General features: G+C 35.5%; 1 protein-coding gene across 3 annotated transcripts in view; it reads right to left on the reverse strand.

Annotated features, from left to right (window-relative positions):
- KCNH7 (potassium voltage-gated channel subfamily H member 7) overlaps positions 1 to 17,078 on the reverse strand; it is a 501,818-nt gene that overhangs the window by 68,175 nt on the left and 416,565 nt on the right. For all 3 annotated transcript variants that reach the window (XM_047721924.1, XM_047721923.1, XM_047721922.1), the window contains one exon: positions 12,405 to 12,830. In XM_047721924.1, coding sequence (XP_047577880.1) covers positions 12,405 to 12,830 — 426 coding nt within the window. The remainder of the gene's footprint in view (positions 1 to 12,404; positions 12,831 to 17,078) is intronic.

Below are 17,078 nucleotides of genomic sequence, written 5' to 3' on the forward strand. Positions count from 1 at the left end.
GTATTTCCCTGATGTCAAGTGATGTTGAGAATGTTTTCATATGTCTGTTTTAGCTGATTTGTTAGGTGTTAGAACTTTGGAACAAACAAATGGATGTATGGATTCTGCATCCATACCAGTCTATCATCTTGGACAAGTTGTTTATTTAATTTCTAAACTTCAATTTTTTCATCTCTAAATGGGTATAATAATGCTTCATCACAGGTTTATAGACAATGCCCCATAAATACTAGCTTTCTATGTTATTTAAATATCCCATGTGCTTTAGTTTCCATCAGTAAGCAGGAACAATATATTGTGAAATAGACTGATAGACCTTACACATCTTCCAAATACATTACTTTGCTAGCTAGAATTCCAGCTGGAGGCTTCTTAACACCAGCCTTTTGGCCTCCTCAGGAAATGGCAGTAATGTTAAAGACGAGAGCATCATTTAGATGCACTGACTGCTTGGACTTCAGTAACAGGAATCACCCTGGTTCAATGTGTCTCTTTCTACACTTCACAGTTTCATTTTGTGTGTTTTTCTTCCTTGCTCTGTTACCTATTTACTTGTGTTGAGAAATCAGAAGTATTTGAAGATTATTGTTCAAAACTTTTTATCTTTGAAAGAAAATTTCTCTGAACCTCAAAAATAAATGAAATATAATGAAAATTCTCTAGGGTATTTGGCTAATGAGGTGAAATGCTTCAAAACAAATGAGATGTTTTAATAACATGTTGTGATAATAAGTACTAAGGACTCTTCTAGCTGCCAAGATAGTAAAACAAAAATGATGTTATGAAAAAAAAAGAAAAAGAAAAAGGAATCAATCTGCTGTGTAGGCTACCTCCTTCCTTTCTCCTTCTTTCAAAAAAACATCGATTCTTCTAGGATTGTATCAAAATGAGATAAAACCTAGGTGATAGTAAGTTCTTTAAGCAGATAAATGAATGTAATTTATATAATAACACATAAGTAACATCTTTCCTGGGGAAAAAAAAAGCTTAAGAAATATAGCACATGATGAAGTCTCATCCCAACTGACATTATTCCAACAAAATAATTGCAGTTGTAGAGCAAGAGGGAGGGAGAAAAAGAGAGCAAGAGGGGAGGGAAGAGGGAGAGAAGGAGAGAAAAGTAGAGGGAGAGAAAAGGGGGAGAAATAACTAAATAGTTGTTTCACCTTTCAGTTGCTTCATAAGGATGAGTGAAAATTGACTTCAACAGTCAAAGCCATTCTCTTGTGATTTCATAACATGTAATCAAGAATAATCACATATGTTGTTTGACAATGTAACAAATGACTTGATCTTATTTTTATTGTTGTCAAGATGCTGCTAACACACCTGGGTATTCTTCCTTAGCTACTGTTGTGTACAGCATATCTTGTAGATGACACCTAAGATTGCAATAACTCTTTTCTTCTTCTTTAAATATCTCTTTAAAGATTTAAAGTGTTTTGCCCATATTACACAAAGAGAAAAACGATTGCACCAAAATTTCAGAGACAGTAGCCTAAAGAATGATCAATCTCCTCTTGCTGATTTGTTGGAGACTATTAGTCCCCACTGTTTAGCTCAATGTACTCTCTTTGTATTATGTGCAAATGAAAAATGAGACCAACAACTACCTTATAGTTGTATTAACGTCAAAACTTGACTAACTAGAATGTTTTCAGCATATATATACATATATATTTCTCTCACAGTATATCTAATTTCTAATTTCAGACATATTATGTAAATCTATTTTTGTGGGTTTTTTCCCTAATTTTTAAAAATAGAAATAAAATTATCTTTTAACCTATGCAATAATTTCAAAAGAGTAGAGGTAAAAAATTTTCTCGTAGATGTTATTTCTTAACTTTTTACTGGTATTAGAAAAAATAGTTTGTTATTACTTTTGGTAGACTAAAAGAGCATAAGAGCTCACAAGACTCTTGTGATTATGTGATTATGACCTGTAAGATATCATAATAGTAAGTAAGGTGGAGGAAGAGGTGAGTTAGTTTGCAGTAGCTTGAAGCAAGGTACTTTGTTTTTTGGTTCTGCTCATGAACTGTAGCAAAGGAGACAATGAATTCTAGCAAGCCGTGGCTCCGCCTCATTAGTACCTATGCCATTTCAGACCTGAACTCCTTTAACTGTGATTGAATGATATTGCAAACTCTTTCTGCCTGAATGCTACAGTAAAGAAAGTATACTTATTTAGGACTTTTATTTTTAATGTACTTTGTCATAACTTTTAAAATGTAAAATAACTCTTTCCCTGGCAATTCAAATTATTCAAGTTTCTGGGTGGTTGAAGCGTATCATCCAATTTAAATTTTTTTTAAAAATGTGCCCATATCATAGTTTATTAAAGCCCTAGATACTTTCAGGGATCCTGGGTGGCTCTGTTGGTTAAGTGTCTGCCTTTGGCTCAGGTTTTGATCCCGGAGTCCTGAGATCAAGCCCAGGTTAGGCTCCTTGCTCAGTAGGGAGTCTGCTTCTCCCTCTTCCTCTGCCCCTCCCCTGTCATGTGCTCTCTCTCTCTCTCTCTCAAATAAAAAAAATAAAAATTTTAAAAATAAAATGAAACCCTAGATACTTTTTTTTCTTTTTTTAAATTTTTTATTTCTTTTCAGCATAACAGTATTCATTGTTTCTGCACCACACCCAGTGCTCCATGCAGTCCATGCCCTCTCCAATACCCACCACCTGGTTCCCCCAACCTCCCACCCCCCGCCCATTCGAAACCCTCAGATTGTTTTTCAGAGTCCATAGTCTCTCAAGGTTCACCTCCCATTCCAATTTCCCTCAACTCCCTTCTCCTCTCCATCTCCCCTTGCCCTCCATGCTATTTGTTATGCTCCACAAATAAGTGAAACCATATGATAATTGACTCTCTCTGTTTGACTTATTTCACTCAGCATAATCTCTTCCAGTCCCGTCCATGTTGCTACAAAAGTTGGGTATTCATGCTTTCTGATGGAGGCATAATACTCCATAGTGTATATGGATCACATCTTCCTTATCCATTCATCCGTTGAAAGGCATCTTGGTCCTAGATACTTTTTTATACTGAGGTAGAAGTTAGTTTCCTTTATTAAATATGACTTTCTTAACTAAACTTTATTTTAAATATATATACTCTAAACAATTGCAATTTTATAAACACGTTAGATACCAGACCCAGACTCAAGATGACCATGTAATTTTTTTTATTAGATATTTTACAATAGATGAGGTAATATCCTTTCTTAGTGTAAGTGAAATTCTTTCTGAAGGCCTGAAATTAGAACAGGGAACTTCTTACTATTATCAAACAATTCTCTTCTTAAGAATAAATCTGGTGGGACGCCTGGGTGGCTCAGTTGGTTGGGCAGCTGCCTTCGGCTCAGGTCATGATCCCAGCATCCTGGGATCGAGTCCCACATCGGGCTCCTTGCTTGGCGGGGAGCTTGCTTCTCCCTCTGCCTCTGCCTACCACTCTGTCTGCCTGTGCTCATGCTCGCTCCCTCTCTCTCTAACAAATAGATGAATAAAATCTTTAAGAAAAAAAAAAAAGAATAAATCTGGTTACACTTAAACTGAGAAATCCTCATCAATAAGAGAAAATATTATGCTCAATAATTTTCAAAATAAATTTTAAGTAAGCATTTTCAAGAATCTTACATTTAAAATACTTTATTTCAGAGGTTTACTTTCTAAAACTTTTGCCTGTAGTAAGTGGATAGAATTATTTATTTATAAATGGGGAAATATAAGTATGTGATCTTTAGTTTTGCCTACAGGATTGAAAGGATGAATCATCACTGAAAATTTCTACTTAATCCATCATTCTGTTCTGTTTGTCAAGAAATATTTGGGTACAAGTGGGGAAATGGGAACACTTAGTAATACATTACTCTACACTCATGCTTTGCTTCAGGTTTTATTTCAATTCCCTCTAAGCTCTGGCGCTTATATATACCATTCCATGAATTGCTTACCCAATAAAACTTAACAATATTGAAACTAGTTTTGAGTTTTTTGTTCAGTTTGAGTCACAATTTTTCCAGTATTTCTAAGGACACATTCACTAACACAATAAAAAAAAAGAAACCATATTTTGAGTATGTAAAAAAACCTTAAGGAAATCACCTAATTTATTCTTTCTTTATTCATACCAAACCTCACAAATTCCTCCACAAACTGAGGCTTTCAAACTCAAGATTTTACAACCTCCCTGTGAAACTCACTCCAATATTTAACAACCTTTACTATCAAGATGTTTTTATTTTTATTTTGTTTATAATTAACATTCTATTTTGCTGCAATTTGAACTCACTTTCCCTTTCTTTAGTCACAGTAACATGGAAAACTGGTCATCAAATGATTTTAAATAGTAATAAGCAAGTGTTACAATGAATAAAAAATTTTGGATGTTATATTTTAAAAAGATAATTTGACTTGTTTTGAGAAATATTTAACCAAAAATTGAACCTTTTGTCATCTCTAGCAAATTGTAGACAAAAGATCACATATACATGATGAATAAATGGTCAGCTAAATGAAAAACATATTTATTTTATGGAATGTTCTTATATTTCCTTGGTTCAAAAATTATTGCATTGAGGACCCTGTGTCTCTCACTTGTCATACCACAGATTTTTAGAGGCATGACCAGCAACCTCAAATACAATCCAATGGAGACATCTGCCTTAACTTCCAAGAACTATCTAAATGGAGACACAGTCACTTTTTGGGTAGGAATATATTATGTATACAGTTCTTCAAAATGTATTTTGGTTTTTAAATCTGAACATTAGTATGTCTAATGTCTTAGCAATTCACTTCTAACAAAATAATGGCAACCGCTGTAGAGATCAGGTTCAGAAAGAATTCTGACAAGGTGATCAGAATTTCTATACAGATGCTTGCTAAGTTTTCCCTTGTATCCTTTCTATGATGCATCTAACAGACTGAAACAAACATATCAATGTCAACAGAAACTCCTCTTTTCTATTAAAACTTCCCCTCAAAGAGCACTGTATATACCTAAGTTTCGAAGACCTTGTTTGTATTCAGGATTCATGAAAAGTAAGAGTAAAGTGGGAATGGAGAGAGGTCCACAAAGGAAGTAGTTAATAAAAAAAAAACAACAACACTAATTTTCAGGAGAGGAAGACGTTAATGAAGTCTGTAGCTAAAGAGAACGCTCTAGATTCAAACAGCTGATATATTTGAAAGTCAGATAAGCAAAATATGGGAAAACTTGAGGGAGGTAATGAAAAGTTGACTTTTTGGAGATGGAGTCAACAATGTTGTTCTCTTGCATCAGTGATATTGAGACAATTTGCTATGGGTGGCATGATATTTGATGATGCAAAAATTAAGAAATAGAGACTCTTTTCCTTCCTTGGTCTGTCTGGATGGCATTAACAATAGGAAGATCCTAATGACATCGGAAAGCCTAGTTATTGCCCAGCATTTCTTTCTTTTCTTTTTTAAAAGATGTTATTTATTTATTTGAAAGAGACCAAGAGAGCATGAGATGGTAGGGGCAGAGGGAGGGAGAGAAGCAGACTCCCTGTTGAGCAGGGAGCCCAATGTGGGGTTTGATCCCAGGACCCTGAGATCATGACCTAAGTGGAAATCAAGAGTCAGATGCTTAACTGACTGAGCCACCCAGGCATCCCTGTCAGTATTCCTTTCTTCAACATATTTTCTTAATATTTTGGAAAATCCTCTAGTTATTAGTAGGAGATTTGCTTTTACTTAGGCTAAAATGTCAAATGAGTGTTTTGAAAAAGTGAGCAATTCTGTTCATATAAAATGTATGTGTAATTCTGCTTTAGTAAAAATGTATATGCCAAGCTATCCTCAGCATTTTTAGGATATATGTTTTATAGCTAAAATAATATAGATCCAAAATTCAAATAGGTTTCCTTCTTTAGGGCTGAGTGTAAATAAAACTGAAATATTACAGTAGCTTACCATTTAGAGAAATTGGCAAGGAAGACACTAATAGTTAATTCACTATTTTGACATTGACAAAACTGTTTTCTCTAAGGTCATCTGAGATGCTGTGATGCATAGAAAAAAAATTTTAATAATTCAGCTAGAATTAAGCGATGATGAAATCATGGCTGTCCTTATATTTAGTTTAAAACCACTGCTTTACTTGATTATTTATGTCTTTGCTTTGTAGAAATGTTCACCCATGAGCACATGGAATTTCTCTTTGATCCAGTTAAGGCCACCAAATCTTGCATATCTAAACAGCAGAAATTCCTGCCACTTTTAAAAATGAAGGTTTCAAGGTTTTACTTTAGACCTACCAAATATGAATCTCCAAACTCTTTTATAAGATCCACATCAAAATCTGTGCATGGTCCTGAGGGAGAAGCACGGGTCTTAACCAATCTTTGCCATGATTATATCTACTTTATAATTTGATGGAGCTCGCTTCTTTTTCTTATACTCACATATATATCTTTCTAGTTGTTCATGGAGTCCCTGACTTGCCTACATGCCATCTGTACTTGGATGACTGATGGGCACCTCAAACTTCACATGGACCAAACAGGAATTTCTTTCCCATAATGCACCTTCTTCTCACCAGGTTTTTCCTATCTGGAAAGTTGCTTCAGGACCTCCATCCTCCAAAATATCTCAAACAAAAAGAAAGAAACAACAAAATCTTTGAACCATCATTAATTCTGCTTTGTTTCTTACTCCTCCAACAATATTAATCCATCAACAAGCCTAACAGCTCCCCTCTACTATATTACAAATGTGTCTTTATCTCCTCACCTCTATTGCCACCATGTGGTCCAAGTTGTTGCTGTTTTGTTCCTGCTGCATTATAGCAAAAGCTTGAAGCTTTGAAGAAGCCTTCCCGTGCTTCCAGCCTGACTAAATTGTCTACAGACCATCAGCCAGGAGGTCTTTAAAACCGTCCGTTAGATTATGTTGTTCCCACTCAGAAGGCTCCACTGCAGCCAGAATAAACCCCAAATGCCCAAGATGTCACGGTTGCATGTGATTTGGTCCCTGTCACTGCATCCTCCTGTCTTAGCACTCAACTCTCAATTCACTATGGTTCACCCCAGCTGCCACCGGCCTCTCTGCTCTAACACACCAAGCTTGTTCCCCAGCTGGGCCATTTTCAGTAGTGTTTTCTTTTGCTTGAAATGCTCTCCGTGTGTTTTCAAGAGACCGTTTTTTTCTGGTCAAGTCTCAACTCAAATGGCACTTCCCCCCAAATCGTTCCTAATTGCCTCATCCAAATTAGCCACCTGTGGAAATCATTCTGCATCACAAGGCTTTTTCTTGTTAGCTCATAAACTTCTTAAGGGGAGAAACTGAAACAAAAACAGTAACTCTTTTCCTTCACCATGTGTAGCCTTCCAGTACTGCCTTTCCCACCTCCTTTTATTACCAAGATTCTAGCAAGAAGGGGCCCTACATGCTTCCTGTTAATTTCTTTTTATTTTTTAACTTTTTTTATTTTAAAGATTTTATTTATTTATTTGAGAGAGAATGAGTGAGAGAGAGCATGAGAGAGGAGAAGGTCAGAGGGAGAAGCAGACTTCCTAAGGAGCTGGGAGCCCAACTCGGGACTCGATCCTGGAAGTCGGGATCATGACCTGAGCCAAAGGCAGTTGCTCAACCAACTGAGCCACCCAGGCGCCCTGCTTCCTGTTAATTTCTGAAGCCACTTCCATTTGGCTGTGGCAAATATCTGACCTGACACCACTTCAGCATAGTGAACTGACACACTTAGTGATTTATTTCCGGCCTTCATCCCACTTTATATCTTTATAGTATTTGACACCACTTCCTGAATTTTTCTTTACTTCCCAGTACAGTGAAGTAAGTAGTCCTATAATGCCTAGAGCAGTCTCCAACAGCAGAAAAATTATCTGTGTCCTATATAATTTTTCAGTGTCATTCGTATTGGCAAAACCTAAACTTATTTGTTGAGCTTCAATGCTGGGTTTTACATCTAAACAGATGTTAACTTTTGCACATTTTAATATTCATTAAAATATCCAGGAATTTAGCTACCTTGTAAACTGAGAGATAATTAACTTGTTTAGTTTGGACCTTCAGTAGGAATTGTTTACTGTTATAGAAAATTATATCTTCAGTGACAGCAAGTCCTGTGGTATTGTATACTGTGTATATATAGCATGCCTATGTCAGTCCATGTTTGTTGTTATCACAGTCATGAGATTTCTAGGTGTGTGTAAATGTTAATATATGCATAGATATACATATTTACCTGTACATGTGTATGCATACACATATATACCTATATAAACACATACATATATATTCAACCCTTATGTTAAAGTGAAAATAAAAGGCTATATTATTTGTGAGCTTTTTAAAAAAATTATTTGCTAGACACACAGAGAGAGAGATCACAAGTAGGCAGAGAGGCAGACAGAGGGAGAAGGGGAAGCAGGCTCCCCGCAGATCAGAGAGCCCGATGTGGGGCTCAATCCCAAGACCCTGAGAGCATGACTTGAGGCAAAGGCAGAGGCTTAACCCACTGAGCCCCCCAAGCACCCCTCTATTTGTGATTTTTATTTAACAATAATAAAAGGGGCTTTATAAAATATTTGTAATATTGGGTCTTATAGGACTGGGAACAAACACCTCATAGCTCCATGCTTCTAATGGGCTTCCCATCCAATTGGCATGACTTCCCCACCCCTTTTACCTGGAAAATGTCCACTGGTTTTCAGGAATCCCCCCTTCCATGTTCACATGTCCCCTTGTACATGACACTATTAAAGCATTTATCAGATAGTACTCTCTGCTCATTGGCTGTTCTCATTGTAGACTGTAATCTCCCAGACTGTGGGGTCCTTGTCTTATTCTTTCTGTAAATGCAAGGTCTAGCATGTTGGCAGTAGTTGGTTCTTAATAAATGCTTACAGAATGAATGAACCTACTCGAGTAAAGGTTACCATAGCACTTTCTGGAAATGGCAAAATGAGTTAAGTCAATTCTCATTAAAATTTGTAAAAAAAAAAAAATTACATGAAACTCCAGTCGGTGTAGTAGATACAATCGAGCTAATAATCCTTTACAGTGGAGGTGGATGGCTCTGAGTCTTATCAGTCTGTCCTGATGTCAACTCTTGAGGGCCTCTGAACTCAGGCCAACTCTTTCAGTCACCTCTATGATACCCCAGTGTGAAAAACATTGCACTGGATAATGTCTTGTTAGAGTGACTTCTAGCTTAATGATTTTAGGATTTGCCATTTAATTTTGGGTCAAAAACCCCAAAAAGTTTTCTTTTTTTTTTCATATTCATGTGATGAAACTTCCCAAATTAGTTCCTTTGAATATAAGATCTCTTTTTTTCTAGAAGCATTTTTCTTCTTTTTTTTCCCCAGAAACAAAAATGGAAGCTAAATATTTTTCATACTTTTACTACAAGACATTATACACTTTTGGAAAAGTATCATTCTGAAATATCACTATGTATTGAAAAACCTAACTAAAAGCTTGATTATAGAGGTGCCTGTGTTGCTCAGTCAGTTAAGCATCTGGCTCTTGTTTTTGGCTCAGATCATAAGCTTGGTGTCCTGGGATTGAGCCCCTGATTGGCCTCTGTGCTCTGCAGAGAGTCTTCTTGGGGGCTCTCTTTCTTCCTCTCCCTCTGCTTCTCCCGTCACTTGCTCTCTATCTCAAATAAATATTTTTTTTAAAAAGCCCGATTATAGTTACATAATATAGTTTGCATGTAAAAGAAGTATCTTCATTATTACTCTTGAAAAATGTATAAAGCAGTCCAATTCATCATTGGTCTTGTTGTTACCTCACATAGCCAACTCACCCCAATAGTTGACACCCTTATCTGCCTTCCAGACCCATCCCTTCCCTTGCTATCCTTGATGTCTACATATCTCCCTCTAAAATATGCCCCATGCTCCTTTGCTTTACAACTTAATAACTGTCCTCAAAATATTTCCTTTCTGTCTCCATTTCTTCAGGATTCCTAACTGCAACTAGTTAATCAAATAACTACTGTAAGATCATAGACACTCAATAAGTTTTTGTCCAATACTTGAATTATTAAGGTATTTATGGATTAATGTGGTAACATGTAAGTTTAAGGGAAGACCTCATTAAGAAACAGACTTTAATCCAAAGGGATGGGAAAGATAAGAGGCATAACCTTCAGCAAGTACTTACTATGTATCTGGTACTGAGTTAGTCTCTTCATATATGCTGCTTTATTTTTTAAAATCATAACATACCTTTCACCATTTTACAGAAAAACAAATGAAATCTTAATGAGTTAAGTATCTTGCCAAAATATAACAAGTAAGTGACAGAAAGGAGAGTCAGTGTCTAAGTCCAAAGTCAGAACTCTTCCCATATCATATCACATCTTAAAAGAATGAAGAGTAGGTTTGGGACCATCGGAGAACCCATGAAAGCACATGGGAGTGGAGAAGTTGTATTGCTTTCTTTGAGGCAAATTTCACCTTTGCCTTGATGCTACATGGAAAAAATAGTCCAGACACCATTTTTCCTAGAAACTATTTCCTCCTATACTAATGTGAATCACAATTAATTTTTGTTTCAGCTCTTGAAGTCCAGTCTGAAATAGTGATTATCTAAATCACATATTTTAATTTTATTATTTTCAAGTGATATAGTAACTGGAAGTAAACTAATCAAATGTTGAATCAAAAAATTCTATCTTAATGGTTTTAATCAGCATATTCAAATACTGGTTTGATTGTTATTGATGAAATTTCACCAGTAAATTAATTTCCCCTAAAAATCCTATTTAACCTATTTATTTTTTCACTCATTCTTTTATTTCACCAAGTTGAAATTTAATTTGGTGTACATATTTTAAAATTTGAAAGAATGAGATTTTACTCTATTGTTTATCAGTAAGAACTTATTTGATGTAAGTACATGGATCACCCATTGTAAGAAACTCATAGAAGTAAGTATCAAGAAGTGTTTCACTTTCTTGTTTTTTAATTAACAACCGAAGTTAGGAGTATCTAACATGAAATGTTCAACTGGTTTAACAGCAACTAACCTTTTCTCATTATTTTTCTAAGAGTTTCAGGTGTATTATCTCATTAGAGTCTCAAATTAAAAATAAATAAATAAAACAATGTAAGTGGGGAGTAATATTATTATTATTAATGTTATTATCTTTACAGATGAGGAGAGTCAGGCTTGAGGCTTTGGGTAAGGTTTGTAGAATCCAGGAAGAACATATTGCCTTGTTCTTTTTTTTTTTTTTTTTAAGATTTTACTTATTTATTTGAAAGAAAGAAAAAGAAAAAGAAAATGGGCCGGGGAGTGACAGAGGGAGACGGAGAGGGAGAGATTCTCTAAAGCACGCTCCGTGGATCAGGCTCCACCTTAGGACTCTGAGATCACAACCAAAGCTGAAACCAAGAGTCTGATGGTTAACCAACTGAGCCACCCAGGTGCCCCTTCACTGCCCTGTTCTTAACTGCCCAGAGTTCAACAGGCATGATCTATAGGAGAAAAGTTACTTCCAAACCAATTGTTCCTCTTGGCGGTGGAGGATTCTCTTATGGTCAGGGAGCAAACATCTGCAGGAGGTATTTGATATTTGACCTCCTCTTGAACAAAAAGCAAAGATGGGGTTCTCAGGTAGAAAAGTACCCTGAATTTTTAAAATTCAACCCACTGAGGTTATCTTTCTCAAGCTACTCCCTTAGAACTACTTCCACATCTTCTATAAGTCATTCAATTATAGAATCCAGGAAGATTATTTACAATAAGAATTCGTGGCAATTAAATGGAGGGGACTGTAGGAGAACTTAACTGCTTTTGGATCAAAGAACCCCTTAAGAATCTGGTTAAAGTTATGGACTTTAACCAGAAAATGCTCTGTACATATACTTGTCAGATTTCCTTGAAGTTTCCAACTTCATAAGATACTGGGAACACAAGAATTATTTTCCAATCTAGATATTATTTAAGAGAAAGAGTTTTGAACAAGACATTTTAGAAGATGCTTCTTCCACATAATTTGAACATGAAATAAGTTCCTGTTGTCTCAGACCACAATTATGAGTCAAGAAAGAAAGAGACATCATCAACTTGGACAGTTTTATATCCATGAAGTTAACACGGGAGATTTTATAGCTTGGAAATGTGTTACGTGTTATGAAACATTTTCCCCAAAATTTGCTTTCTTAGTTGAAAGATAGTCTTTGGTATCTCTTAACAAAAATAGAGAGAATTGTGAAATGTTTGCAGTGGCAAGACTATGTCATTTCATTTTATAGCATTTCCAATGAGATGAATTTCATCTCTGAGATATGGGAAGTTTGTAAAGCAACCGTTTGTGGGATTTTTTTTTTTCAGTTGAAATAGATTCACTTTTGTAATAGCAATCTTTCAGAAAATAAGATTTTGAAGTAACTTACCTCATCAGAACCAGATCCAAAAATCAGCAAGTCAAATGGAATTGCTGCGACCATGTCGATCAAGAACCAGCCTTTGAAGTAGTGTATTGCTATTTTAGCTGGATCACTTACCACTTCTTCATTCTGATTTACATACGTTGTTCTGAAGTTTATGAGAATATCTATGATAAACATAATATCCACAATCAAGTCCACCACATTCAAAGGGCTGCAAGAGTAGCCACATTCTCGTCTTTTCTGTTCTTCTCTATCATTGAGGAGAAAGGCTGCAGAGTAGGGCGTGAATATAGCAGTGTATATGACCAAGAGGAGAATAAGCCAATCCCAGACAGCCTTGAAGGGGCTGTAGTGCAATATTGTAAACTTGTTGATGCGTGGGCTCTGCAGTTTATATTCTGGTAGGACATCCGCTCCTAAAGAGAGAACCTGAGCAAAAAAAGAAAATAGCACACTACATAAAAATGTCACTATTTGATCTCCTGACCTATAAAAAGGTAAGGTAATTATGCATCAAAATCTATTAGGCAGGATGCAGGCAATTGTGAAGTATGTATGAAAATGGCATACGTTTAAAGGACACAACATAAACCTCCATTCTGCAGTATATTTGACCCCAGAAAACTCCAGTTGTTTTTCTTGATAAATATCATTTTCACTGAAAAGTAATGAGTATTGTCACCGAAATAGCAAGGAGTGGTTACTGGTTCTTTTGGAACATACTACTACTCGGAAATAAAAATACATGGCTGTTTTTAGAAAATCATAAAATCAGTCTGATATATGAGTAATTCAGTTTTCAAACCTCAGAAAGGATTGTCTGTAATGAATAGAAGCAGCCTACTTGGATCCATGTTCATATTTAATTTATATATGTTAAATATCAAGGTTTATAATTATAAACCTTGATAATTAAACCTTGATAAATTAAACGCAACTCATTCAAATCTCTAATTACAATTTTCTCACCTGCAATCTGTTTTTAAAATTAGAAAAAAAGGCACATAAGTCTAAAATAAACACAAAAGAGTCTTTTTCCTAAAAGGTTGAGAGAATATTTTCTATTCTGGGACAAATGTACTTTCACTCAAACTCCTCCATCACATTTAGAGAATCACAAAGAGACAATGGTGCAAGGAGATGTTCAGAATATCGATCTGGAAATGTTGTAAGATTATTAGCACCAGTGGACACTTAAGCTCTGGGATTTACTCTACATGGTAAGACATTGGGTAGACTAAAATAGTTCATCTTGTAAAATCTTAGTTTATCTGAAAAAAATGAGAACTAAACCTGAATCACAGCCCAGTAGAAAAGTTCATGAGTTGGTAACTTCAGACTAAGTTTCAATAACAAAGGTAAAAGCAAAAAGGTTATTTCATGACCCCCAAAATGTAATTAGTCTTAATATAGAAGTGTACAAAAATTAAAAAGTTTTGATGGCTCTACAAGTAGCACATAGAGTCATGTTTTAAGGAAACCGTGGGTGACACTCTTATATTATGAATATCCCACATATATGCAATGTCTCTATTTTGCAGTTAATTTCACTAAATAAATTTTCTTAGGCTAGATTCTCCTAAATACAGCTAATATATTATCAGCTTTTCAGCAAGAAGCTCAGACAATCCCTGTTGGTTCGTCAAAGAGTGTTATTTCTCTGTTCTTGGTAATTTTATCCCTGTAGGTTTTAACTTGATTATAACAATAGCATAGGCAAATTTCAATGTTAAATCTTGTTTTCATTGTCATATCTCATACATTTTTTTCACATATAATGAGTTACCACTGTTATCTTAAAAAGAACTTGAGAAGTTTAATAACAACCACAAATGAGATACAACAGATTTTTAAATATAACAGAAGAGTTCAGTTAAAATAGACAAAGGTGTTTTAAGATAACAGCTAAACTGATTTAACTTAAATTCAAAAAATCATAATTAAATTCAGAACCTAACCATTTTTTCTCAGTCCAGAGTAAATTTGAACAGGAAACAGGGCTTTATTTTAAGCTACTATGAGAAAGGACAGGAATTATTAGTAAAAAAAGAAATCTGGAAAATAAGGTGATTTCATTGTTTCTGAAATATTGAAAATATTTAGAATCCAAGATCTCAATCTCTAACTGTAAAGAAGAATAATGTTTGGAAAATCTGTGAGTTGATAACTGCAGACTGTTAAAACTCCTATCTTAGGCTCAGTACAGAAAACTAGCCCATAATATTTTGTAGGATCATCTCTTCATCTCTTAAGGTGTTACTATGTAATATCCCTTTCTAAAAAAAAAAAAAAAAGGCAAAAACAAAAACAAACAGAACAAAACAAAACAAAGCAAAAAAACAGGGGAGATTCAGAGTGTACAAAGTAAAATCCGAAACCTTATTTGCCTCTCAAAGTCATCTAAAACCTGAATTCATGCTATCTTTCCAGTTTTTTCTCTCAGTAGATTCTTTTCTGCGCTCTGACAAAACTTGGCTAAAAATGTTAACCTACTGAGATATTTCCAAATCCCTAAATTCACAAATTTCTCTCAGAAAAAATGGGTATGTAATTACCCAACAAGAACAGCAACAACCAAAAAGTCATTTTTAATGAGAGGGATATGTATTTGAGTTTGCTCCCTGCTTAAGTGACATGCTTCTGGTACTAACCTCCCACATAGGGCACTTTGAACGCTTATTTAAGCAGAAGTCTAAGTTAGAATACATTCAGCACCACGGAGCATCTCCTGAGAAGTGAAAACTGGATGGAGCCCTTTCCATCACACATATGCAAGCATTCCTTTAACAGAGGACTGCTGTGCTAAAAGCTGGAGACTGAAAAATTGAGAAGATACCGTTCCTGACATTGCAGTTTATGGCCTACTGGGAGAAAAAGACATGCAGGTGAATGCAAGCCCTGCTGAGGTCCACCCATTTCTGGGTTGGTGGTGGAGCTGATGAAGGGGGTGGTCTCCATAGAGACTTTTCAGGGAAAGATGTCCCTTGAAGTGAGACATTGAGAGGAGAGAAGAAAAGACTGTAGCTGGGGGATGAGGAAACTGGAAAAGGAAAACTATTAAGGCAGAGGAAACAGAACAAAGGTAGGGAGGCATGAAATAATGTCTTGTGTGTTGAGGAATTATAAGCTGCCTTATGCTGCTGATGGACAAAAATGCATTTGCAGTAATTGATATGGTACCAAATTAGATGGTACAGGTTTGACTTCTGCATGGGTATGCCTGTGTTTTATCATTCAATTCTTTCATGAATTTTACTAGCCAATGATTTGAAAACTTTTATTTATACAGCATACTTTAGCACCACGAGGTCTCATTTGACAACCTGAATAGACCAATAACCAGTAACAAGATTGAAGCAGTGATCAAAAACCTCCCAGGAAACAAGAGTCCAAGGTCTGGGGAATTCTACCAAACATTCAATGGAGAAATAATGCCTATTCTCCTGAAGCTGTAAAAAAAAAAAAAAAAAAAAAAAAAAATAGAAACAGAATAAAAATTCCACACTCTTTCTATGAGGCTAGCATTACCTTGATCCCAAAACCAGGCAAAGACCCCATTAAAAAGGAGAATTTCAGACCAATATCCCTGATGAATATGGATGCCAAAATTCTCAACAAGATGCTAGCTAATAGAATCCAACAGTACAGTAAAAGGATTATCCACCAGGACCAGGTGGGCTTTATCCTTGTGATGCAAGGGTGATTCAACATTCACAAATCAATCAGTGTGATAGAACACATCAATAAGAGAAGAGACAAGAACCACATGATCCTCTCAATTGATATAGAAGAAACATTTGACAAAATACAGCATCCTTTCCTGATTAAAACTCTTCAGAGTATAGGGATAGAGGGAACATTCCTCAACTTCATAAAATCCATCTATGGAAAACTCACAGCAAATGTCATTCTCAGTGAGGAAAAACTGAAAGATTTTCCACTGAGATCAGGTATACAACAAGGGTGCCAACTCTCACCACTATTGTTCAACATAGTACTAGAAGTTCTTGCAACAGCAATCAGACCACAAAAAGAAATAAAATGTATTCAAATTGGCAAAGAAGTCAAACTCTCTCTCTTCCCAAAATACTCCATCCCCAAATTACTAGAACTCATAAAGCAATTCAGTAATGTGGCAGGATACAAAATCAGTGCAAAGATATAAATTGCTTTCTTACATATTAACAATGTAACTGTAGAAAGAAATTAGAGCATTTACAATAGCACCAAAAATCACAAGATAACTTGGAATAAACCTAGCCAATGAGATAAAAGGTTTATACTCTAGGAACTACAAAAAACTCATGAAAGAATTTGAAGAAGACACAAAAAGATGGGAAAATATTCCATGCTAATGCATCAGAAGAATAAACATTGTTAAAATGTCTATGCTGCCCAAAGAAATCTATAATTTCAATGCCATCCCAATCAAAATACCAACAGCATTTTTCAAAGTGCTGGAACAAACGATCCTAAAATTTGTGTGGAACCAGAAAAGACCCTGCATTGCCAAGGGAATGTTGAAAAAGAAAAACAAACCTGGGGGCATCACGCTATATTACAAGCTATATTACAACACTGTGATCACCAAGTCAACATGGCACTGGCACAAAAACAGACATATAGACCAGTGGAACAGAGTAGAGAACCCAGATATGAACTCTCCACTCTATGGTC

Source organism: Lutra lutra, chromosome 3, assembly GCF_902655055.1.
Source record: "Lutra lutra chromosome 3, mLutLut1.2, whole genome shotgun sequence".
Classification (NCBI taxonomy): Eukaryota; Metazoa; Chordata; class Mammalia; order Carnivora; family Mustelidae; genus Lutra; species Lutra lutra.